This window comes from Galeopterus variegatus, unplaced genomic scaffold, assembly GCF_000696425.1.
Source record: "Galeopterus variegatus unplaced genomic scaffold, G_variegatus-3.0.2 Scaffold101, whole genome shotgun sequence".
Lineage (NCBI taxonomy): Eukaryota > Metazoa > Chordata > Mammalia > Dermoptera > Cynocephalidae > Galeopterus > Galeopterus variegatus.
This window is the reverse complement of record NW_007726212.1, coordinates 595,553-620,827: the sequence shown is the minus strand read 5'-3', so window position 1 is coordinate 620,827 and position 25,275 is coordinate 595,553. Positions and strand designations below refer to the sequence as shown.

General features: G+C 36.0%; 1 protein-coding gene and 1 non-coding gene across 8 annotated transcripts in view; one reads left to right on the top strand and one right to left on the bottom strand.

Annotated features, from left to right (window-relative positions):
- Positions 1 to 25,275, top strand: part of NUMB (numb homolog (Drosophila)) — a 186,539-nt gene that overhangs the window by 138,808 nt on the left and 22,456 nt on the right. For 4 of the 7 annotated variants that reach the window (XM_008583919.1, XM_008583927.1, XM_008583952.1 and 1 more), the window contains exons 3-4: positions 7,157 to 7,231; positions 13,128 to 13,160. In XM_008583919.1, coding sequence (XP_008582141.1) covers positions 7,157 to 7,231; positions 13,128 to 13,160 — 108 coding nt within the window. The remainder of the gene's footprint in view (positions 1 to 7,156; positions 7,232 to 13,127; positions 13,161 to 25,275) is intronic. The other 3 variants (XM_008583943.1, XM_008583959.1, XM_008583936.1) reach the window with 1 other exon arrangement.
- On the bottom strand, positions 9,730 to 9,804 carry TRNAI-GAU. The gene has a single exon. It is a non-coding gene; the product is annotated as a tRNA-Ile (tRNA).

The following is a 25,275-nucleotide window of genomic DNA, read 5'->3' as shown; positions in this document are numbered from 1 at the left end:
GGAATCTGTCTTAAAGCTCAAGCTGTTCTTTATTGAGTTTGACATAGATATATTGGTGAAAAGTTACTATCAGTACCCTTTCTTATTGATATGAAACATTATTACATTTTATTGTAATAATAAAATTTGAGGTTCTTATGTGTACTGAATGTCCATTAATTGATTCAATGACATTGAGTTTGAGAAACACTGCTTTACCCCTGTTTCTCATCTGTTTGACCAGGGAGTAGAACTAAGTGTGAATCTAGATTGAAAGCATTTAGAAAACGAAATTTGTAGCCAAAATTCATTCCACATGAGAATCCAAAATAGAACATATAAATACTTATATCTTCTCAGATTTCATATTGTTCAGATTTGCCCTGAGAAGATTATACCCTTTCAACTTTGAATTGTATATAATACATTATTTGATTCACTAAAAGGTGAGCATTGTTACTGTCTTATGTAATATTTATTCAAAATTATAACTTTTACAATTCTTTACACATTTAATTATTTTGGTCTTAGTTTATGACCTCTATGATTGATGTCTTATGTATTTTGTTACCTTGCGTCCAGATGTTTGTGATATTGGTTTTAATACATTGGTTTTATTCATTTATTCAGTATTGGAAAGATATAAGTAAAAATGAACGATTCAATATATGAGCATTACAAGGGGTCAGTCTGCTTTTGGGTTTGAGCTTTCACTAGCTGAATGACCTTGGGCAAATTACTTAAACTCTCTGTGCCTACGTTTCCTTATTTTTGAAATAGCGATATTAATTGTCCCTGCTTCCCAGGGATGTTGTGAGAATTTAGTGAGAAGATACATGCAAAGTGTTTAGTATGTACCTGACCGTAGCACTCAGTAAATTTTAGACTCTGAGCAGAAGTAGGATTTTAGGAATTTCTGACTGCTTTGAACTTCCCACAGCTTTTACCCTTAACCAACACACAGATTATATGCACTGACCCTTATCTTTCTGATTTTTCTCTTGAACTCCAGTCCCAAGTTGTTTGTTTTTTGGCAGCTGGGCTGTACAGGGATCCAAACCCTTGACCTTGGTGTTATAACACCATACTCTAACCAACTGAGCTAACTGACCAGCCCCCAAGTTTTTGAATCTAAGCTCATTACATTGGTTACATGACCTTGGGAAGGTCACATAACTGTCTTGTGATTCAGTAGGGTTATTTCAAGAATTAAATGAATTAATATATGTAAAGCACCTAGCACAGTGTTCGGCAGTTAGTAAGTGCTCGAGAAATATAAGCTGTTGTAACTGTTATCTGGTTTTCTGGGTGGACTTCAGAGATTAATTTGTCAAAAATGGAACCTCCTATAACTCAGATGCTCATATTTACACCCTTATTTCTGTTACTGACACCTCTAGTCTCAAAAGTAAGGGCAAATATCTCAAAGTATTTTCTAATTCTTCCTTGTCCAGTCTTGTGCATTTAATCAGTTCCATATATTTTCCCCTTGATCAGAAACTTTGTTGCTCTCCATTATTTGCCAAACAAAATAGAGAAGTGGTTAGGAATCTGATGATCTCAAACTAACAAGCAGAAAGTTAAGATAAATTCATTTATTCATTCAATAAATATGTATTTAGCACTATATGCCACACATTAGTGGTTAGCATACCTGAGTGAATACAAAAAACACAAACTTCCTACCATTGTATAGCTTAAAATCTAATGGAAAAAACCTCTGAGAACTTGAGTTAGGAAATTGCTTAGATATTACACCAAAAGCACAGTACATTAAAAAAAAATTTTTTTTTCACCTCATTGAAATGAAAACTTCTGCTCTGTCAAAGAAACTGTTAAGAGAATGAAAAGATAAGCCACAGACTTGGAAACATTTGCAAAACACACCTACAAAAGGCTTTAACCCGGAGTATGTAAAGAACTCTCAAAACCCAACAGGATAGAAACAATTTTTAAAAATAGACAAAATGTTTAAACAGTGCATAAACAGTTGCTCAATACTTAGTCATTAGAGATCTGCAAACTAAAACTGCAAGAGATGCCACTACAATCTATTAGAATAGCTTTTTAAAAAAAAAAAAACTGACAGGACTGGTTGTTAGCCAGGACTTGGAGCAACTGGAACTCTCATTCATTGCTGGTAAGAATGTAAAATGGCACAGACACTTTGGGAAAGAACATGGCAGTTTCTTATGCAGTCAGACATAGAATTATCGTATGACCCAGTAATCCCATACCTTATGTTCACGTGTAAACCTATAAATAACTAGTTATAGTAGCTTTATTTATGATTACCAAAACTGGAAATAAACAAAATGTCCTTCAACTGGTGATTGAATAAACAGTGATACAATGAAATACTAGTCACCTATAAAAGGGAACAAACTGTTGATACACTCAACAACTTAGATGGCTCTGATATGTTATGCTAAGTGAATGAAGCCAGAAGTCTCATACTGTGTGATTCCATTTATATGACATTCTTTAAAAGGCAAAATTAGAGTAACAAAAAGCAGATTAGTAGTTGCAGAGGCTGGAGATGGAGGGAAGAGTTGACTACAAATGGACAGCATAAGGGAATTTTTGAGGGTGATTGAACTTGATTGTGGTGGTAGTTATACAACTGTATGCATTTGTCAAATCTCTTAGAACTCTAGACCCAAAAAAGTGAATTTGACTATACATTTAAAAAAAAATGAATAAATCTACCCCCTATAGACATGTATGTGAAGTAGAATGATCTCTAAGAACCAGTCTTACTCCAAAATTACAAAAACCAATAGAATTTTAATTATTTTTTAGTTTTGCTCTATAATGATGACCTTTGACAGTACCATATTCCAAAGTGTAATTAAGCCTCCCAATCAGCCTCATATTAATAATTCTCTTCTGGGCCAGCCCTGTGGCTCACTCAGGAGAGTGTGGCGTTGGTAGCACTGAGGCTGCAGGTTTGGATCCTATGTAGGGATGGCCGGTGCGCTCACTGGCTGAGTGAGGTGCAGATCACACCATGCCGGGGGTTGCGATCCCCTTACCGGTCAGAAAATAATAATAATAATAATAATTCTCTTCTAAGTGGATTCTGAAACTTGAGAGGAATTGAAGGAGTGTGAATAATGACGAACCCATTTTAGATGTTTTCACTGAGTTTTCAGAGAAGCTCACTTGTTACTGTCAGTTTCAGCCTTACCAGAGGGAGAATTTGCCAGTTGAATGATTTATTTTACTAAGTTGCGGGGGAAAAATATGGTGGAAGGAACTTGTTTTTGTTATTTTCTTGTAATGGGAATGAGAAATTAGGGTAAGTTTTCTTGAATTGTGGTAAAATCAAATGATAAGACCTTTGGACTTTGGAGTCATAAATATAAACCATACTTCTCCCTTACGATCTATGTGTGACATTGGGCAAGTTATTCAGCGTTTCTGAACATCATTTTATTTCTTTAGTTTTAAAATCAACTGATCATACTTACCTTCCTGAGCGGTTATATTCAGTAAGACAAAATATATAAAGCACCCAGCATGGTTTCTGGCACATGGTAGTCAGTAAATGTTACTTCCTTCATCTTATGCTCACTCCTGGGCTATTTTTGGTCTATTATTTACACAATATATGTAGGAGCTACAAAAAGTACATCTAATTACTTTGAGTTTTGTAGTGGATTGAATTATGTCCCCCCAAAACTCACTGAAGCTTGAATTGTGTCCCCCAAGTTTTATGTATTAGAAACTTCGTCCTCACTGGACTGTTAGGAGGGTGGGAAATTCTATTGTGGTAATCGAAAGGTGGAGCCTTGAAGAGGTGATTAGATTGTAGGACCATGCAGTAGTGAGTGGATTAAAATGGCGGTCAGGGGTGTGGTTCTGAGGGCTTTAAAAGAAGACAGAGTCTGTCTCTCTCCTCTTGCTTTCTTTTTGCTCACCATTTCACAATGTGATACCCTGTATCACTGTCACCACCACCAAGACCCTCACCAGATGTGTTCCCTGGACTTCGGACTTCCTAGCTTCCGAAACTATAAGCAATAAATTTTATTTTCTTTATAAAATACCCAGTTCCATGTATTTTGTTATAAGCGGTAGAAATGGACTAACATAAGCAGGTATATTGAATAGGAGTGGTGAGAGGGGATAGTTTTGCCTTGTTCCAGATTTGAGGGCGAGGGCATCCAGTTTCTCACCATTAGGTATGATGCTAGGTCTAAGTTCCATTTCAATTGATCTATCTTCAAGTTCACACACTCTTTCCTCTGTCATCCCATTTTCTATTGATCTATCCAATGTGGGTTTTTTTCAGTTGTTGTATTTATTAGTTTTAAGTTTTCTGTTTGGTTCTTCTTTATATTTCCTGTTTCTTTGCTGAGACTTTCTATTTTTTCCATTTGTTTTTGAGACTATTCATCATTGCTTCCTTGAACATTTTTATAATAGCTGTTTAAAGTCTTCATCGGATAATTCCAACATCTGTATAATCTTGTTGTTGGTGTATGTGGATTATTTTTTTCCCAGGTGATTAAAATTTAAATGATTCATCATATGCCAAGTAATTTTGGATGGTGTCCTGGATATTTTGGATATTGTATTGTCAGACTCTAGGTCTTATTTAAATCCTTTGGAGAATGTTTATATTTTTGTTTTAGCAGGCAGTCAACCTAATTAGGTCTCAGGCGGCAAGTTCCAACTTGCCTTCTGTGGGCTGTGGTTCCAACATTAGTTCAGTTTTCAAAGCCTTTGCAATGCTGTTCTGATCTGTCCTGTGTGTACATCACCCAGTGGTCAGTTTGGGAACTGGGAGATGGTTTATCCATTAGTACAGTTCTCAAAGTCTTTGGTGTGCTAATTAGGATCAGATCCTTACCTATGTAGCTCCAGAGTGAGCCCAAGAATTCATAAACAAATTCATGTTTTCCCATGCTCCTTCCTCCCTGTGCTTTCCTCAGTACTTTCTTGATCCCTGGAGCTTCCCTTTCTGGTTCTCTAGCCAGAAACCTAGAACTCTGGTTTTTCTGCTCTACTACACATTCCCGCAGTTTCACTTGGATCTAAGGTCAAATGGCAGGAGCTTCAGAGAGACAGGAAAAAAGCAAAAGGATGTCAGCCCCATCTTCCTGGAATCACAGCTCCACTAAACAGAGAGGTAGGTTCCTCTCCCTTAGAAGTGTGGCTTTTGCCACATTTCATTGTTGCTACCACCACAGGATTTCCTGGGGGCTGCGGTGTGAGAGAACCAAGAAAAGAGGTAAATAAGAGGGCGGGAGACTCTCATACTCTCTCTAAACATAGGAGTTCCCTTTCCTGGGACTCAAACTAGAGTGATTTTCGCAGACTTCCCTCTGTACCATAGCACTCACTTTTGGATTTCTTGCTGTGTTTAAGTTCAGGCTGGTGGTACCAAAGAGCGAGTGGAGAGGGCGGAGGAGGGAGGTACACTGCATGCCAGTTCAGTGATACGTTGATCTCTGGTATTCTCTGATTCATCTTCTTACTTTTCAGAGACCTCAAATAGCTGTTCCATGCCTTCTGTCCAAGTTTTGTGGTCTCATTCAGTGAGGGAGACAGGGTTTAGTGTATCTATTCCATCTTGCCTGGAACCAGACCATAAATTTCGTTTTCAAAGAGAGTACTTGTAATATTGCTGCCATTCCTTCTGCTTTTCTAACCCAGAACTGTGTCCATACTAAGGTACAATTTGAATCATTTTACTACCTTGCAAAAAAATCTTTATTAGCTCTCTATTGTCTCTAGGATTAAGTGCAGACTCCTTATTTCAGCAGCTCAAATATTTCATATTCTAGCCAAACAGGAATATGTGTTGATATATAGTTATTCTTTATTTTTTTTTTCCCCTTTTTGTCTTTTTTTTTTCGTGACCAGCAACGGATCGCAACCCTCAGTGTCGCGCCTGTACCGGACCAGGACCGGCAACGGGATCGCAACCCTCGGTGTTGCTCCCGCATCTCACTCAGCCAGTGAGTGGCCGGTCTGTATGTGGGATCCGAACCCTCGGCGAGAGCGCCGCCACGCTTCCCAAGCGGCGCACTGTAGCAGTGCGCCACCAGGCCGGCCCGATATATAGTTATTCTATTCCACGCCCATAACTTTGCATAATTCTCTCAGCCTAAAATAGTTTATCAACCTTTCACTTTCTGCCTCTTCAAATTCTACATCTTTTAAAGCTTAGATGCCCTCTCTTAAAATTTATTTTAGTCATCTGCCATGCTCTTGTGTGCCCTCCATAATAGGAGTGTGTGATCTCTTCAGGCTTTGAAAACTGTCATTTTTGTTTGTGCCCTTTTTCATGATATATACTTTGTCTTAGGGTTATTTTTATGTGTAGATACATAGCAACAGTGTCTAACACAGGCTTCAAATCCAGTACATTCAGATAACATTTAGTACCTACCATTTAGGTACTACCATTTAGTACCTAGTTTTTCACTTATTTATAACAACTCTCTGAAATAATTATGCTAAATTTCATTTATATGAGGACACTGAGTGTCTGGCTATGACAAGGGCTACTGCGAGGCTAATGGCTGGAATCCTGCTCACAATGTCAATTGTCTAGCTCTTAATACTGTTCCTGACACCAATTGTAAAGCTAGGTGACCACACTAGTTGCCGCGGCTCTTCTACCTGCTGGTAATCCTGCACTGACCGGGCCAATGGTTGAGCTAGGGCTGGGTCTGGAACTCCCAGACCCCTCAAGCCCATTTACAGATTGGGTCACAAACCTTCACCCTCCAGGCTGGGTCACCAGACCCCTCTACGCCAGGCTGGGTCACCAGACCCCTCCACCCAGGTCTATAAGCAAGGCAACTGGCCACATGGTCCTTGGAAGCTGTGGGTCTGGAAAAACATGGCCGCACAGGGTGGACATCCGAGGCAGTAAACACCAGCCAAAATGGTGCCGTGGGGGCACACTCACTCCAACCACACACACAATGTTTACAGAACCGCCTGAACCGGCTCCAAGGTGAGGGGAGCCTGACCAAATTGTTCCATTTTCCTAACACTGAAGGTAAGTAAGTAACATTATCTTAACTCTTCTACAATGACTGTGAGTTTCTTGAGTGCAGGAACTTCAATGTTCAATTTTCTACCACCTAATACCTACCATATAGTAGTTACCCAATAAATATAGCAATAGCCCTAACTTTTTTTTTTCTTTCTACAGTACCTTGGCCATGTAGAAGTTGATGAATCAAGAGGAATGCATATCTGTGAAGATGCTGTAAAAAGATTGAAAGCTGTATGTATTTAATGGTTGCTAGTGTTGATTACATGCTGTCAATATTTTCTTAAAAGATTTTGCTCAGCAAATTTTAGTGGCCCAGTATCCAGTAAGAATGGTATTTCTCTTAAAGCAAAAGATGGGGGCTTACTAATAAAGAACATCTCATGTTATCCATCCAAAGGTTATAAATTATAAAGACCAACCTTCAATTTAGGCCAGACATTATCCAAAAGATACTTTTTTTGGTGGGGAGGGGGGCGGGGTGGCTGGTCAGTAAAGGGATCTGAACTCTTGACCTTGGTGTTATCAACGCCATGCTCTAATCAAGTGAGGTAACTGGTCAGCCCACCAAAAGTTACTTTAGATTTATAACTCATATGAAACAAGTGGTGTGAAATCTGGTAGAAGAATTATATTCTAAAACCAGGATAAAACCGTTAAGTAAACATATTAATCTTACTGTGATAACTGGGTTATAAATTATTCATTTTAAATCTATAAGAAACATCTTTCCAGGAAAAAATAGAAGACAGAGATACCCCTGTTGGTGCCTGGTGAGGTCTACTTTTGGGGAGACTTCTCATTATCATCTTGACTCTTAATCCCCAATTTTCTTTTCTGCACTCATATAACATACACATTGTTTCCACTGCCTTCTGCATAAACTTCAGCACACTTGCACTGGAGAGCCTATTTACACATTAAATATTTCCTTGCCTGTTATGCCATAGAACACATCCCAGGCAAATGCCTGTGTGAGAATGGGTTCAGAGTTCATAAAGGTTAAGATTAAAGTGTTAATTTCATATTTTCAGTAGTTTTGAGGAATATCCCATAGACTTTGACAGCCCATGTTCCAACCTTCCTTCAATATGTGTCTCTTCCCCACTTTGCTATGAAAGCTTTAAGCATTACTTCTGCATGCCCTTGCCCCAAACAGCATTAAATACTCATACTTGTTGCTTTGGGTTTGCTGGTATGGTGAGCTGCCATAAGTTTGACTACTAATGAGTGCTTTTTTTCTCAATTTGCTTAGTAATCAAAACCTTTCTGCTTTTTGGTATATTCTATTTTACCTTTTATCTATAATTCCTCAATATGAAATACATAAAAGTAAGGAAGCAGTCAACTCAGAGAGGAGGATTTTATTTGGAATAAGTGTCAGAATCTGTTGTAGAAGGGACAGGAGGAAAAAAATAATGATTGTCTCAATATACAAAGAACTAAAAAAACAATAAAATAGACACATGTACACATGTATACATACATACATGTGTACTTTCACATGCCTTTTACCTCAGATTTTGCTTATTTAAATTCTGCAATGATCAAAGCCCTTCTTAGTCTATCTTTGCACTCCAATTTATCATTTATGTCAAGGGGGCTTATAACCATGTATTATAGTACATGAAACTATAGACTTGCTATGTCCACCTAAATAAACGTATCTCCAAAAATTTAATTTTCTATTTTTACCAAAATCAATGTAAAAGAGAAAAGAAAATTAATTTCTTCTTTAACAAAATAATTCCAGGTTTACCTAGGAGAATAATAAACAAGATGAGATTAGCTAAGAACATTTTTAAAAAGTCACGCAAAAACTGTTTTATAACACTATATTACTAATGACTGAAAAGAGCAGAAAAATCAGTGAACAAGACTTGATAGACCTGAAACAGACTATAAATAGTTATTAAAATCTTATAACTTACATAACTTATAGTTTAAAGGCCACTGTAGAAGGAGCCTTTAAAAAGTCTTTAATTCAGTCTATGGCATCATGTTCACTCTCTAGATAAGGAAAAACTACAGATGGTTTAAATTTGCCCAGAAGATACTGAGAATTGGTATTTAGTTGTTTAATACTCTTAACTGTCTAGTTTTTGTTTTTTTTAACCTACTTTTAATCAGAAAAATCTCTTTATTATATAGGAAATATGTTTATAAAATTCAAAAGAACAAAGTGCATGAATATAATCTTCTGCAATCCCAGAGATAGCCGCTTTCTATCTAGCTGTCTAGTTATATGCTTGATCTTAGCCAAAATACTGAGAAGTGAGAGCTGTCTAGTTTTTAAACTAATTTTTTAGTTGAGTGGATTTTTTTGTTTTATTTTACCTTTTTATTTTTTTTTTTTACATCAAGAAGACTATAGACTATAAGTGTAACTATTTGAGGCACAGGACTATTTAGATAATAAAGTTTAATGAGTTTTTTTTTTTTTTCTTCCCTTTTTGTCTTTTTTTTGTGTCCGGCAACGGATCGCAACCCTCAGTGTTGCGCCCGTACTGGACCAGGACCGGCAACGGGATCGCAACCCTCGGTGCCGCGCCCGCACCTCGCTCAACCAGTGAGCGGGAACCGGTCTGTATGTGGGATCCGAACCCTCGGCGGGAGCGCCGCCACTCTCCCAAGCGGCGCACTGTAGCAGTGCGCCACCAGGCTGGCCCATGAGTTTTTATATTAACCAGAAATTGGAACTAAATTGCCATTTTCTGTTTATTTTTTATTGCTAGCCGGTAAGGGGATCTGAACCCTTGACCTTGGTGTTATCAGCACCACGCTCTAACCGAATGAGCTAACCAGCGAGACCCTGAATTGCCATTTTAAAAATTATACCTATTCCTGGAACTGTGTCTCGTACATGGTAGTCACTCAAAAAATATTTCTGGAATGAATATACAGAAAACAATCCAGTCTTGAATATGTGCTCAAATTGAATCTTATAATAATCATCATAATCATAGCTCAAGTTTGCAAAACTCTTTTGCATATATTTATAAGTATAAGGAAATAAAAATCCTTATTTCCCAATGGTCTTTTATAACCAAAAGGAAATTTTATATGTGTTGATGATTGCTATTCTGGACATAATTTAACTTTTGAACTTTGAGGGAAAATTGACCAGTTCTGGACTTTTCACCAAGAAGTTATTTAAAATTCTTCAGACAAACACTATTTAGGACACTTGGAGCAAATGTTATATATAATTTTGCATTGGCAAACATATACAAAAATAAGATTGAATTTTTGGGTAACTGCGGTAAATTTCCTGTTTATTATACTCAATGAAACATTCCCCTTCTATAAATATCCTTTCTAGTGCTGTAACTGAGAATCTTACAGAAAGTTGGAAGTCGGCAGGATGTTGTTCTCAAATTATACTAGTCCACATATGTTAATGATTTTTGTCTTCATATTTTTATTATGCAGAAATTTCTAGTTGCCTTTTTTTTCTCTGAACAAACATTCATCTAACAAATATCCACTGGGGATCTACAATCTGCCATGCAAATACTTATATTGTGCCAAAAGCTATGTGTCTGGAGGCTTTTTGTTTGTTAGTTTGTTTTTTATAGATCATAAAGCTCCCTCTTACAGTTTCAAATAAATGGAAGCAAATGTAAGGGTGTACAAGCCTACAGAGGATTAAGGAAGAAATAGAACATCATTGGAATTATTTGAATGTCAAAGTTTAAAAATTTAAAGAATTATGTACCAGTTAAGTAGTGAAACAAATATCTTAAACCTATCATGTGAATGATCTTTGAACTAAAAATTTAACATTTCTAATGCTTTTTAAATTTGTGGGGAATTGAGGTAGAAAATAATTTGCAAGTATAATTGTGTTGTGTATGTGTGTGTTTCCCCAAAGTAGTCTCTTATAATTTAGAGTTACATTAACTTTAATTGCAAGTCTTCTGCATACTTGATATTCGCAGATGAAAAAAATATGACTAAATAAGATAGTTTTAAAAATATGCTCAGAGCACAAGTATGTTAAAATTTTGTTTTAAACTTTCTGTGCATAAAGTTAGTTATAGCTACTTTCATCTCATTTGCTTTGTGACATACTTTCACTAATTAGCTACTTTGGGACTTAGATTAGATAAATGATAGAAATGGCTGTTGCCCATTTTTATTTTCTTTATGGCATAGTCAGTTACAGGGTAAGGAGTATTGTCATTTATCAGTCAATTTTGTAAAAAGTATATCAAGACTTTGGTTATCTTGCTTTACTCTGGTCCAAGATACCCTTCATTTTAAAAGGTCATTTCTTCCCATTGTCTCTTAAATGTCTCTTCCTCTCTGTCTTGGTTTTAGGCTAGTTTCATTATACTACCAGTTTCTAATATGTTGTTTTTTATTCACTATTTGATATATTTGTTTTAATATATGTTCTTGTTTTAGCAGGTAAAAGAATCATAACTTAATTGTTTTTAAAAAGAACATTTTGTTTTTTATTCACTATTTGATATATTTGTTTTAATATATGTTCTTGTTTTAGCAGGTAAACGAATCATAACTTAATTGTTTTTAAAAAGAACATTAATATTATTCTCTAATCCAATAACTGTCTTATTATGCATTTTGCACATCATCTTTTTTTCATTAACATCTGGGGTCTTTTATTAAAAGGAAAACTCCATGTTTAACAAGAGCTTTTTCAGGAGCTAAATTAAACATTAACAGATCTCCTTCCCTAACCTCCCCATCCCTCAAGAATGGTGTCTTTGGCTGCATCCTTGAAAGCTGATGGTTACTCACGGTCTAACAAAACTAGGGTCACCAAACTTGGCAGCAGAAGAAATCTTAGTGTCATTGTGATAACTACCCTGATTACTGTATTATTTTTCCAGCTTAAATTCAAAATATTTTGTGGAAATATTTTATGCTGTTTGTGATTTTCAAAACTTAGGGGGAAAACAAACTTTCCGGTATATGAGAGCATTAAATGACTTCATAAATTGAGAGTCAAATTTCAGTACAGTTGTCTTTTCCTACATGTTTATCCAACATTAGAAACTGATGATTATAAAAAGTAAGGGCTTAAAGTATAGTTCAGCCACAGCTAGGAAATGTAAAGTTAAGCTAGCTTGAGTGAATTAGAACCCATCTACTTTGCATAAATTCTTCAGATTTTAAATGGTATCCACTTTTTATAAGTGGTGCTTAAAAATTGGTGCTGGAACCATAGGTAGCTGTGTCTCTCTTAACCACATGGTTTCAGAATTGTGTACTTATTATTAATGTCAATGCAAGTTTCTTTATTTTAAAACAACAACTTTTAAAAAGAAAAAAACCCTATTACTTAAATTTTAGTTGTGGCCCACAACATTGTTTTGGTTCTGAGATATATGTTTTCTCAGCTCCAGTGTAGACATTAGCTTTGTATTCTTTATAGATAATAGTGTCTAGAATAGAACATATCTGTTATTTCCCAGTGTGTGTTGTGTAAGTGATCAAGTACATACACACATACATATAGATTGATACTAATGCATAAGTAAATGGAAAACCAATGGTCATATTCCCCTTAAGTAGTATGGAGGATTCTCTAAGTGACATTTTTAATCAGTAAGAAAAAGTGTGACAAGGACCCGTGACACATACTCATAATTTAATTTTATGTATTGCATATTTATGTGATTATGTGGTCATTTGAATATTGACTGGTTTTGATGACTTTCACATAGTTGACCACTGATTTTAAATTGAAAAATGTATAAGGAACCAATCTGCTATTTACTACTTACTATTATAAAATTTAAAATGCAAATCTCACCAAACTGGTATTCCTAATCTTTTTCTCTGCTGCCAAATTTGAATGATCTCTGTTTTAAAAGGACATAGAGATTACTAAACTAACTAGTTGCTCTGCATGAATACAGATTCAAATTTCTTCTCACCCTTTCCATGGATTCTTAGGTCATACAGTGTGTTTCCCTGCATTTTCATGCACCCTTCCTTTTGCCCTGTCACTCCTGGTATGGATAACTCTTTAAACTCTCACTCCCTCCCTTCTCCCACTTTGCCTTTTCCCCAACTTCTCTATATGCTTTTTGGTGTGAAAGCTGAGAAATTTAGCCCATACAATAATAGCGCTCGACTTGTCCCCCTGTTCCTCCAGGAAAGGAAGTTCTTCAAAGGCTTCTTTGGAAAAGTAAGTTTGATGCCACATTTGTGCTTGCTTTATAAGGAGTTACACCCCTAGTATAGCACTGACATATTGTTTTAAAAGTAGTACAGCTTTGGTTTCTTTATAATACTGGAATTGATTTGACTATATCTGGAAATTAATGAATTAGAAAGTTGTTATCTATGATATTACCTGTGTGTCTGTTGATACTAAATCTGATGATTTCTAGGAAAGTCCAATAATGAATCAAATAGGTTAAAAGAGTCACTGGATATTAAAATAAATTTCATTTGATCTGGCAAAACTCTTCAGTTAAATTTTAGGAAAAGTAAGTGAAAGTATGTAAACTTATCTTTGGGGATCCTGCTATGATTTTTAACCAGGATTGCTAATCTAAGAAAAACTATCTTAATTATTAGTCTACCAAATATGTCATATGTGGAATGTTTTTTATGTAGAAGCTTTTCAAGTAATGATTGTTTAATGTTCAGATTTTCTTAATATTAATAATATATAGTGATTTTTAACCAGGATTGCTAATCTAAGAAAAACTATCTTAATTATTAGTCTACCAAATATCTGTCATATGTGGAATGTTTTTTATGTAGAAGCTTTTCAAGTAATGATTGTTTAATGTTCAGATTTTCTTAATATTAATAATATATAGGGTAGCAGTACTCATATAGACAAATACATTTCTAAGAATTTTGTGACCAAATTTTTCATTGTTTAGTTTTGAATAAGTGCTATACAGTAATTCAGACTGAGACAGTATAAGAGAAAAATACTGTCACTAGATAAGTTAGTGTAAATTACTAAAAGTTTACATGAATATAAAAATCCTATCACAATTGTTTTTCTACTGGGTGGTTATTTTGGAAATTCATTTTAAAGAACAAATAATCTTCATTTCCTCCTCAAATGTTTTAGCTGTAACCCATTGTTACATTGTTTGTTCTAATTTAGGTCACTTTTATTCTAGCACAAAGAAATTTGAAGTATTTTAGATCTAATGATTTCATAGTTATTGCTGTCAATCTGAAATAAAAAGTCAAATAATTTACCTACACATGTCACAAAATTTTTTAGTAGACATTCTGGGTCTGACTCAAATTAACAGGTCCTTAGAACATGGGGTACATCTAGAAAGAATCCTGCAGACATTTGTAGCATTATACACAGGCATTATATTTGTTAAGGAAATTTATAATTGTTTAGAAAACTTTTTGTGGAGTATTTATTCTTTCCCAAATAGAATTTCTGGAAGCAATTCCATATCACCACAATTATCATACAGTGTTAATTATCTTCCAAGTAACCCATTTTAATATGTCTATCTTAGTTAAAACAGCCTTGTCTATGAAGGATGGGTTATAGAAAATATTGATTTGGTTTATGAAAAACAGTGCTAAAAGTATATATTTTTAAAAGTTATAGTGTTAGGAAACAAAGATAGCTCTCACTTAAAAATCAATCCCAAGGTTGCAATATTCATTGCTATATATATAATGAGGTCATGGTGCACCTACAGTGTATCTGAACTGGGTCACCCTGTGTTTGTTAGCTGCTTTCACTGCATTTTTGCTACATGATTAATTTATATGGCATAAGAAAGAATATTATGGATCATCTCATTTAATCCTTAAGTAACCCTGAAATTATTATTCTGCTTGTTTTACAATGAGGAAACTGAGGTTTGCAGAGGTTAAGTGACATGCCTGAATTCTCAGATTTAATAGGTGGTAGAAGCTAAAATTTGAACCCAGATAATCTGACTCCAGAACCCACACTCTTAATCACAGTGCTTTTTATACAACCACTCCATTTTTATATTATTTACAAGTGAACTTTAAAAGATTTAGCCTTTAAAGGTGCTGGTAAATAAAGAGCTTCCTAGAAACTCACTTTTACTTTCTGACTTTCTTTTTAAAGGGTAATTTAACTTTGTATTTTATTTCTAGTTGATTTACTTTTTTTACTAAAGCTTTAAAGAATCATCTTTTTCAGTGGTTCAAACTATATTTTATTTATTTAGAGATATTTAGATCCTCCTAGTGAATTTGACTCCCCCAGGGTTTCCTTAAAAGATGCTAAGCAATCTCATAATGGCACCTGCGAACAAGTGTGACTGTCAGAATTATTTTCTTATGTTATTGGGGAAAAAATTCTTCTTATGGCAGGGTGATCTTATTCTGATATACAATATTTAAAATTACAGTAAGTCATTCAAAGAGTTTGGCATACGGGGGTGGGGGGAGCATCACCCATAATCTCACTGAGAATGTGCTTTTAACGCAAAACACTTTTCTTTAATTTGGAGTCTTATAAATTTTTCAAGTTGCCATCATTCAAGTCACCTCCATACTAATCTACAATAAATAGGCTGGTGAAAGAGACTTGATTTGTTGACTCTGCTAGGTTAATTTTGGTTTGATGAAAGATGAAAGTGAAGAATCACATCAAACAATATTTTATAGGGATATTTAATCCACTACAGTTCCTCATAAATTTTGATACTTTCTTAGTCTTTGAATCATGTATGATTTAATTGTTCCGGATAAATAGAACAACAGTAATCAAGAAGTGTTTCCATCAGACACATTTGCATAAAAGTAGGTAGATGGAAGACTTGTTAGCCCTGATTCTGAATTTATGAATCATGGCCAGGACTGCTGCTTCCTTTCCTGAGTCACCTCCTGGACCTGACCACCATTGCTGCATCACCAGCTGTTGGAAGCAGTGCCTCCAGAAATTTTAGCAGTAGGGAACAGATAAACCTGGGTCTGTTACAGGACTGTATTATTAATTTGTGTAAGTTAACAAACATCTTAGAAGGAAAAAAAATGAGGACCTGAAATAACCAATAACAAACTAGCTACATTAAATTGCTCATTGCCTTAGGAAAGGCTTAATGCACTCAACTTTTTAGAGGTTATTATATGCAGCTTTATTAGTGTAGTTGGCCATACTAGGCAAATATTTCATTACCAAGTAATTACGTGGCACTTAACATTTAAGGAACTCTGTGAGCTAAGTAATCCATATTCCCATTTTATGAGAGAACTAACTGAACACAGATATAAAATGTTCTTAGGCCACCCTATTAGGTCTCTTGAAAGCCATTTATTTGTATTTATATATAGTTTTATAGTTTATGATGTACTTTAACCTACTTTCTAATTTGCTACTCAAAACAGTTCAGTGAATCAGTGTAGTTCAGAACTGCATTTTGCAAATGAATAAACAAGCTTAAAGAGGTCACTCAACTAGTACTAAATGGCAGCACCTACCCTAAAACCAAGGTTTTCTGAAACTTTACACCAAGTTCTTTCACCTACCCCATGTTGATGTTCCCTCATTCAAAAGTATCGGTCTCGGGGCCGGCCCGGTGGCGCACTCGGTAGAGTGCGGCGCTTGGGAGCGCAGCAGCGCTCCCGCCGAGGGTTCGGATCCCATATAGAGACCGGTCCTCTCGCTGGTTGAGCGCAGTGCGGGCGCAACACCGAGGGTTGCGATCCCGTTGCCGGTCACGAAAAAAGACAAAAAGGAAAAAAAAAAGTATCGGTCTCTGCTTTCCTCAGGTATGTGTTAATTATAATGAATAGAGAAGTGTCTAATGCAGAAGGTACTAGACAGCTCAAGGGCCTGAATGTTTTCCCAAACATAGATTGTATGGCCTGTACACAGTTTATAAATTTGAAAAATATTTTAAACATTGAGAGCTTTCACAGTAAAACTAGGATATCTATCTAAAGAATTAAAAGATCTGGCAGAAAATCATGCTTTCTATGTGGCAACACTGGATTGAACTGAGTAGCAACTGTGCCATTCGATTGCCTCTCCCTGTCCTTACACTCAGCCTGCTTCATTCATCTTTCATCTTGTTACCTGCCTTCAACCCTGTAGGTATTTCAATTTGTGAAATCCTCCCTGGGCTATTATGTCACTTTGATTTTTTTTTTTTTCCCCTTTGGAGTAACCAATTCTAACTGTATAAAAATCACCAAAAATATTAACAGTATCTGTTCTAGCAGATCCTGCTAATGTATTGCCAAATAAATATATACATATATTTAAATTTTTATGCTTTTACAATTGTGAAAAGACACCATTAGAAATAATTAGTTTTAGAGAATGGCTGATTGAAAAGTAATGTGTGGTTATGTTGTTTTCACTTAATTCTTGAGAGTAAAGCATTTCATGGTATTTATGACTCCACTCTTAAATCAGTGTATTCACATCTACATTCTCTTTAGGATTTCCCAAATTTTCTGCTCTATGACAAATTGTATTTAGGGCTTATCTTCATTCTGGATTCTCTTCTTAATGGGCAGGGGAATATGAGAGTATTTCAAAAAGAAATTTCCTGGAGAGATTCATATTATTTTTCAATTCTATTTTTTTCATCTTTTTGAAGTGCATTATGACAAATTCCTAGGGGGGGAAAAAGACAATCCCAAGAGTAATCAGAAGATTTCCATTTTTCCTTGGTTTCATTTTTTTCCTGTGACATGATCAACTGGGATGTTAAATGTCTTGGTTACTGCCTACTTCTCAGTCTGTAGACTCTTCTCTGCCTACATCTCTTCCTTGGTGATATCATCCACTGTCGTGGCTTTAAATATCATCTATATACTGATGGTTTTGAAATTTATATCTCCAGACATTTCTCCTGAACTCTACAGTGGTATTTTCATCTTAGAAGCAATATAGCATGGGAGTCAAGGGCACAGATTCTGGAGTCAGATTACTTGCATTTAATTCTGCTGAGGCATTTACTAGCTTTGTGACTAATACCTACCTCATGTGATTGGTGTAAGGATTAAATGAAGCACAAAAAGTGCTTATAATCAAAGTGCACAGAACAGGCTGTTGTAATACCTAAGTATTAGGTGTCATCATCATTAAGCATTTCTACTTTGATGTCTGATAGGCATCTCACACTTTAACATGTCACAAACCAAATTTCTGATCCTTCTCCCCTAAAATGCACTCCCCTAGTCTTCCCCACTTCAGTATACAGCAACTCTATCCCTATGCCAAAATCCTGATAAAAATCCTGGATTTGGGGGGTCTAGCCATTTAGCTCAGTTGTTTAGAGTGTGGTCCTGATATCACCAAAGTCCAGGGTTTGATTCCTACACCCCAAAAAACAAAAAACAAATCCTGGATTTGACCTCAATTCCTCTCTTTCTCTTATACCTTACATCCAGTCCATCAACAGTTCCTGTCTACTTCAGCCTTCAAGAACCTAATCAATTCTCACTATCTCCATTACTACTATCCTGTTTGATGCCAGTATGTCCTCTCACCTGAATCATTGCAGTAGCATCCTACTTCACCTGCTTCCATTGTTATCTCTCTACCATCTCTTCTCAAGATATCAGCCTCAGTGATCTTTTTTATTTTATTTTATATTGATGTATAATAATTGTATAATATTTATGGGGTGCAAGTGATGATTTGATATGTATATACAATGTGTAATGATCAAATCAGAGTGATTGGGATATATATCACCTAAACATTTATCATTTGTGTTGGGAACATTCTGTGGATGTCTTTCCATTTTTTGTGTCCTTTTTAATTTCTTTCATCAGTGTTTTGGAGTTCTCATTGTAGAGATCTTTCACCTCCTTAGTTAAATTTATTCCTGTAGGGCCAGCCTGTGGCTCACTTGGGAGAGTGCAGTGCTGATAACACCAAGGCCGCGGGTTTGGATCCCTATATAGGGATGGCCCGTTAGCTAACTTGGGAGAGCGTGGTGCTGACAATACCAAGTCAAGGGTTAAGAGCCCCTTACCAGTCATAAAAAAAAAAAAAAAAAAAAAAAAAATTATTCCTAGGTGTGTTTTTTTGTTTGTTTCTTTGTTTTGGGTACCTATTCTAAATGGGATTGCTTTCTTGATTTCTTTTTCAGCTTGTTCATTGTTGGTGTATAAAACTGCTACTGATTGCTTCATGGCTTTTTGGCCAAGATCAAGTGTAGAAACACTACTGATTTTTGTACATTAATTTTGCATCCTGCAACTTTACTGAATTCATTTATCAATTCTAAGAGTTTTTTGGTAGAATCTTTAGGTTTTCTATGTATAAAATTATGTCGTCTATGAACAGGGACTTCCTGTTTTCCAATTTGGGTGCCCTTTATTTCTTTCTCTTGCCTAATTGCTCTGGCTAGGACTTCCACTACTATGCTGAATAAGAATGGTGAAAGCTGGCATCCTTGTCTCATTCCTATTCTTAGAGGCAAAGCTTTCAACTCTTCCTCATGCAACTTGATGTTAGCTGTGGGTTTCTCAATTATAGCCTTTGTTGTGTTGAGATACTTTCCTTCTATACCTAATTTGTCAAGAGTTTTTATCATGAAGGGATGTTGAATTTTATCAAATGATTTCTCTGCAACTATTGAAATGATCATATGGTTTTGGTTCTTCATTTTGTTGATGTGAGGTATTGCATCGTGTATGTTGAACTATGCCTTGCATCCCTGGGATAAATCCTGCTTCTTCATGCTGTATAATCTTTTCGATATGCTGTTGAATTCAGTTTGCTGGTATTTTTTTGAAATTTTTTGCATCTGTGTTTATCAGGGTTATTGGTGTGTAGTTTTGTGTGTGTGTATGTCCTTGTCTCATTTTGGTATCAAGGTAATGCTGGCCTCCTAAAGTGAATTTGGAAGAATTCCTTCTACTTTGGTTTGTTTGGAATAGTTTGAGAAGAATTGATATTAATTCTTCCTTAAAAGTTTGATACAGGCCAGTTAGTTCAGTTGGTTAGAGTACTCCCATGTAACACAAACGTCAAGGGTTCAGATCCCTGTACCAGCTAGCCGACAAAAAAAAAAAAGTTTGGTAGAAAAAAGAAAGTGTAGTAGACTCCAGCAGTGAAGTCCTCTGGTCCTGGGCTTTGTTGTGAGACTGCTGATTACATGATTCAATCTCATTACTCATTTTTGGTCTGTTCATCTTTTCTGTTTGTTCTTGGTTCGGGCTTGGCAGCTTATATGTGTCCAGAAATGTATCCATTTCCTTTAGGTTTTCCAATTTGTTGGAGTGTAGTGTTCATAATAGTCTTTAATGATTCTTTGTATTTCTGTGGTATCAGTTATAATGTCCCTTTTTCATTTCTGATTTTACTTATTTGGGTCTTCTCTCTTTTTTTCTTAGCCTAGCAAGTGGTTTGTCAATTTTGTTTACCTTTTGTTTTATCAGTCTTTTGAATTGTTTTTTGTTTGTTTTTGGTCACTATTTCATTTAACTTTGCTCTGATCTTTATTTTTTGGATTGTTCTTGTTTTTCTAGTGCCTTGAGGTGCAATTTTAGGTTGGTCATTTGAAATTTTGACTTTTTTGATGTAAACACTTATTGCTGTAAACTTCCCTCTTTGTACTGCTTTTGCTGTATCCCATAGGTTTGGGTATGTTGTGTATCTATTTTCATTTGTTTCAAGAAATTTTTTCATTTCCTTTGTAATTTCTTCTGTGATACATTGGTCATTCAGGAGCATATTGTTCAATTTCCATGTATTTATATAGTTTGCAACATTTCTCTTGTTATTGATTTCTAATTTTATTTCATTGTGGTCTGAAAAGATATGTGATATTTCAGATTTTAAAATTTTGTTCAGCCTTGATTTGTGGCCTAACGTGTGGTCTGTCCTGAAGTATGTTCCATGTGCAGATGAGGAGAATGTATATTCTGGAGTTGTTGGATGAAATGTTCTGTAATTTTCTGTTAGGTTTATTTGGTCTATAATGCAGTTTAAATGCAATGTTTCTTTGTTTATTTTCTATCTAGATGATCTGGATAATGCTGAGAAAGGAGTGTTGAAGTCCCCAACTATTCTTGTGTTGGGGGGGTCTATCTCTCCCTTTAAATCTGTTAATATTTGCTTTATATATCTGGGTGTTCCAGTGTTGTGTGCATATATATGAGAGTAATTCAAAAAGTTCATGGAAATATTTGTATTATCTTTTAATTCTATTTTTCCATGAACTTTTTGAAGTACCCTTATATATATGCACATTACATCCTCTTGTTGAAATGATCCCTTTATCATTATATAATGCCATCCTTTTCTCTTTTTATAGTTTTTTATTTTAAATCTATTTCATCCAATATAAATATAACTACTTCTGCTCACTTTTGATTTCCATTTGTGTGGATATCTTTTTCCATCCCGTAACTTTTAGTCTATGTGTGTCTTTACAGGTGGAGTGAGTTTCTTGAAGGCAGCATTATAGTTGGGTCTTGTTTTTCAATCCATTTAACCAGTCTGTATCTTTTAAATGGAGAATTTAATTCATTTACACTCAAAGTTGTTATTGAAAGGTGTGGCCTTACTCCTGACATTGTATTATGGTTGTTTTGTATATCCTTTATTCCTTTCATCCTCTTTTATTGTTAGTATTTATTTGCATTTTGGTGGTTTTCTATAGTGATAAGATACAATTTCTTTCTTTTCCTGCTATGCTTATCTGCTCTACCAATGATTTTTATTGATGTAGTTATCATCATTTTCCTTCCAGATGTAAGACTCCCTTAGAGATTTCTTATAGGGCTAGTCTAGTGGTGATGAATTCACTCTGTTTTTGTTTATCTTGGAAAGACACTATTTATCCTTCATTTCTGAGGGATGGCATTGCTGTGGACAGTATTCTTGGCTGGCAGTTTATTTCTTTTAGCACTTCAAATATTTCATCCCTGAAAGAAAGTGAGCTGAAATGCTGGGTACTGATCAACTTTATTAAAGGAAGAAAATCTGCTGGGCTGCACTCGAAATGGAGGGCAGCACCAGGCATTGGGGTGGGAGATCTTATATAGACTGTAAGGAAGGCTGATGTAATGAGGGAGGGGTTTGGTGCTGGAGTGGAAGATAAGGCTGGCAGATGCAATCAGGGGGAAGGTTGCACCTGTGTGGAAGTAGAGGAGCTTCTATTTCTCAGAAACCACAAGGTTTCTTGTAAGGAAAAGGCTGGTGGCCATTTTGTGCTCAGTGTGTGTAAAAATGACACTGGTCATATCCAAGATCCATCAATCCCATTCTCTCTTGGCCTATAAAGTTTCTTCTGAGGAGTCTGCTGTTAGTCTGATGGAGATTCCCTTATAGGTGACTTGGCACTTTTCCCTTGCTGTTTTTGAATTCTGTCTTTGACTTTTGAAAGTTTCACTACAGTGTGCCTTGGAAAGGACCTTTTTGGATTAAATCTGTGTGGGGATCATTGAGCCTCTTGGATCTAAAAGTCTATATCTCTTCCCAGACTTAGGAATTTTTCAGCTATTATTTCATTAAATGGGTTTTTGATGCCTTTTTCCTACTCTTCCCTTTCTGGAACACCCATAATGCAAATGTTTGTACACTTAAAGTTGTCTCATAAATCTTGTAGGCTTTTTAAATCTTTTTTTTTTTTTTTTTTTTTTTTAAAGATGACCAGTAGGGGATCTTAACCCTTGACTTGGTGTTGTGAGCACCATACTCTCCCAAGTGAGCTAATCAGCCATCCCTATATAGAGATCCAAACCTGTGGCCTTGGTGTTTTCAGCATCACAGTCTCCCAAGTGAGCCATGGGATGGCCCTGAATAATTGTTTTTCTGATTTCATTGAATTGTCTTTCTGTATTCTCTTGCGTCTCATTGAATTTCCTTAAGAGTATTATGTTGAGTTCCTTTTCAGGCATTTTATAGATTTCCTTTTCTTTGGGGTCTGGTACTGGAGCAATATTATATTCCTTTGGAGGGGATGTGATGTTTCCTTGTTTTTTTCATGTTTCTTACATCCCTGTGTTGATGTTTGTCCATCTGGTGGAACAATCACTTCTAACTTTCTGGAGTAGCTTTTGAAGGGGAAAGACTCTTTCTTGTAGATGTGTTCTATAGTTTTGGTTGGATAGGGTGTTTTAGGTTTTTTTCTTTCAGCACTTTGAATATGTCATCCCATTCTCTCTGGCCTAGAAGGTTTCTGCTGAGAAATTTGTTGTTAGTCTGATGGAGATTCCCTTATAGGACTCGACACTTTTGCTGTTTTGTGTGCTTTGCAGTCTCTGTGTGCTTTCTTCAATTGTATTTGTTGAAGTAGTCTACAAGTTCCTCATGGCCTTGGTGCTAGGGCAGTCAGCAGCTCTTTGCTGGACAAGAGCTGGACAGCTCCTTGGTGACACTCCTTGGGCAAGATTGCTGGAGCTGCAGGTGGGACCTCAAGCCCCTGGGTGATGTGCTATTGCACTCAGTTACTCAGCTGAAGTTGGTGACTGTGGACAGGGTTGCTGGACTTGCAGTCAGGAATTTGTGATAACTCTATTTTAAAATCCAACACCACCCTCTTCCACACACACACACACACACACACTCACTCACTCATCCTCTGTTCCCCTCCCTAGCTTTATTTTTCTCTGATAGGGCTTATCACCATTTGTCATACATACATTTTATTTATTTGTTCATCTCTCTCCCTAAAACACAAGCTCTCTGATGATGGGGGTCTTCACCTATTTGCTCGCTGCTAAATCTTCAGTGCCTTGAATATTGCGTGAACCATAGAAGCTGCTCCAATTTGAACTAGTGAATAAATAAACGAATGAATGGTAAATGCACTTCTCTCAAATTCACCCTGTAGTGTGAGGAATCAGAGAGGTAAAGAAATACCAAATTGTGTAACAGTAACAGATGCTACTGGAGCAGACAGGAAGAGTAAGTGTAAGAGGTTATGATGAAGGCTTCTGGAAGATGACATCTAAGCCCGAACCTTAAGACTATGAGTTTTCATTAAACTGAGTTAGAGGAGAAAGGGAATTTTGTTGTTTTTGAGAAAGCAATTTTAGACAGAAGGAACAGCACTGCCAGGGACGTTGGGATGAGAGAGAACATGCTGTATGCTCATTTATTCATTCAACCTAGGCATATGGAGAAGAAAACAGAAGATGACATCCAAGTTTCAGGGATGAATGACTAAAGGGATGGTGGAATCAGTCATTGTGAGAAGGGATATGAATTTGGTTTTGGACAGGTTGAATTCAAGATGGCTGTGGAATTTTCATTTTATCTATTATATTCATGTGAAATATGAATTTAGTTTGATCCCTAGGTCTCCCCTCCTCCTAATTAAAGTGATTTGGCAAACTAAAAGAACTAAATTGCCTCCAAAAATCTCTCCTTTGCTTTGTGGGTCATGACATGCTACCATCTCTATTTTTTCCCAAAAGCCCCTCTCATTTAAGAAAGTGCAGGATATAGTGTATCTTAGTATTCCAGGTTAAAAGTTACTGTGCTTTTAATGAAGAGATAGTGCCAGTCTCAAATCCTGAAGAAAGTTGTGTTTCTGTCCCTTCACTGCTCTGTTCTTTGGGAATTTTCATTTTATTTTGGAATTATAAAACAGAATTTATCCATTACAGCATTCTGTTCAAAAATTCAAATATTAAATTATAGACTTCAAGGCCTTTCTCCTCAGATTGAAAAAGGATAATGCCAGGTTTCCTGTGAAAGAAGTCTCTTGTTCATTTATTACAAGGCACACAATATCATAGTTGCCTGGTTAATATATCTTTATTACTTTGTAATAACTGGGTTATCTCTGTGTGTAGGTTTGAAAGACTGACCAGCGATTCTTTACACATTTGGTACCGTTGAAGACTTCTTTGGTTTGTAGCAGAAAGAACTTTGCACAATAAAATTGCAAATCACTGTTGCTCAGAAAGAGTGACTTGCTTTACCCCTCCTGCCCAGATTAGTCTGTTTGCTGCTGTTGCTTCTTAACATTCCATATCTATGCCAAATTATGCTCCCATGTGTCTTTATAGCATTTCTTTGCTTTGGCTTACATTAGAACGTCTGCTTAACCTTCTTGCTCTTAGCTATCATATGCCCAGCAGAGCTGTTTTGCCTTCCAGTATCACTATTTATGTTGATTAATTGCATGCCTTTATCTTATTGGTGGTCTTGGGAATCATAGAATTTTAGAGTTGGATAGCACCAAAGATGTGAGTCACAGTTTAGGGTCTGGCCAGTTAGCTCAGTTGGTTAGGGTATGGTGCCGATAACAGCAAGGTTCCTGGTTTGATCCCTGACCAGCTAGCTACCAAAATAAAATAAAATAATAGGACAGAAATACATTTGTCCCAAAAAAGAAAAGAAAAGAATT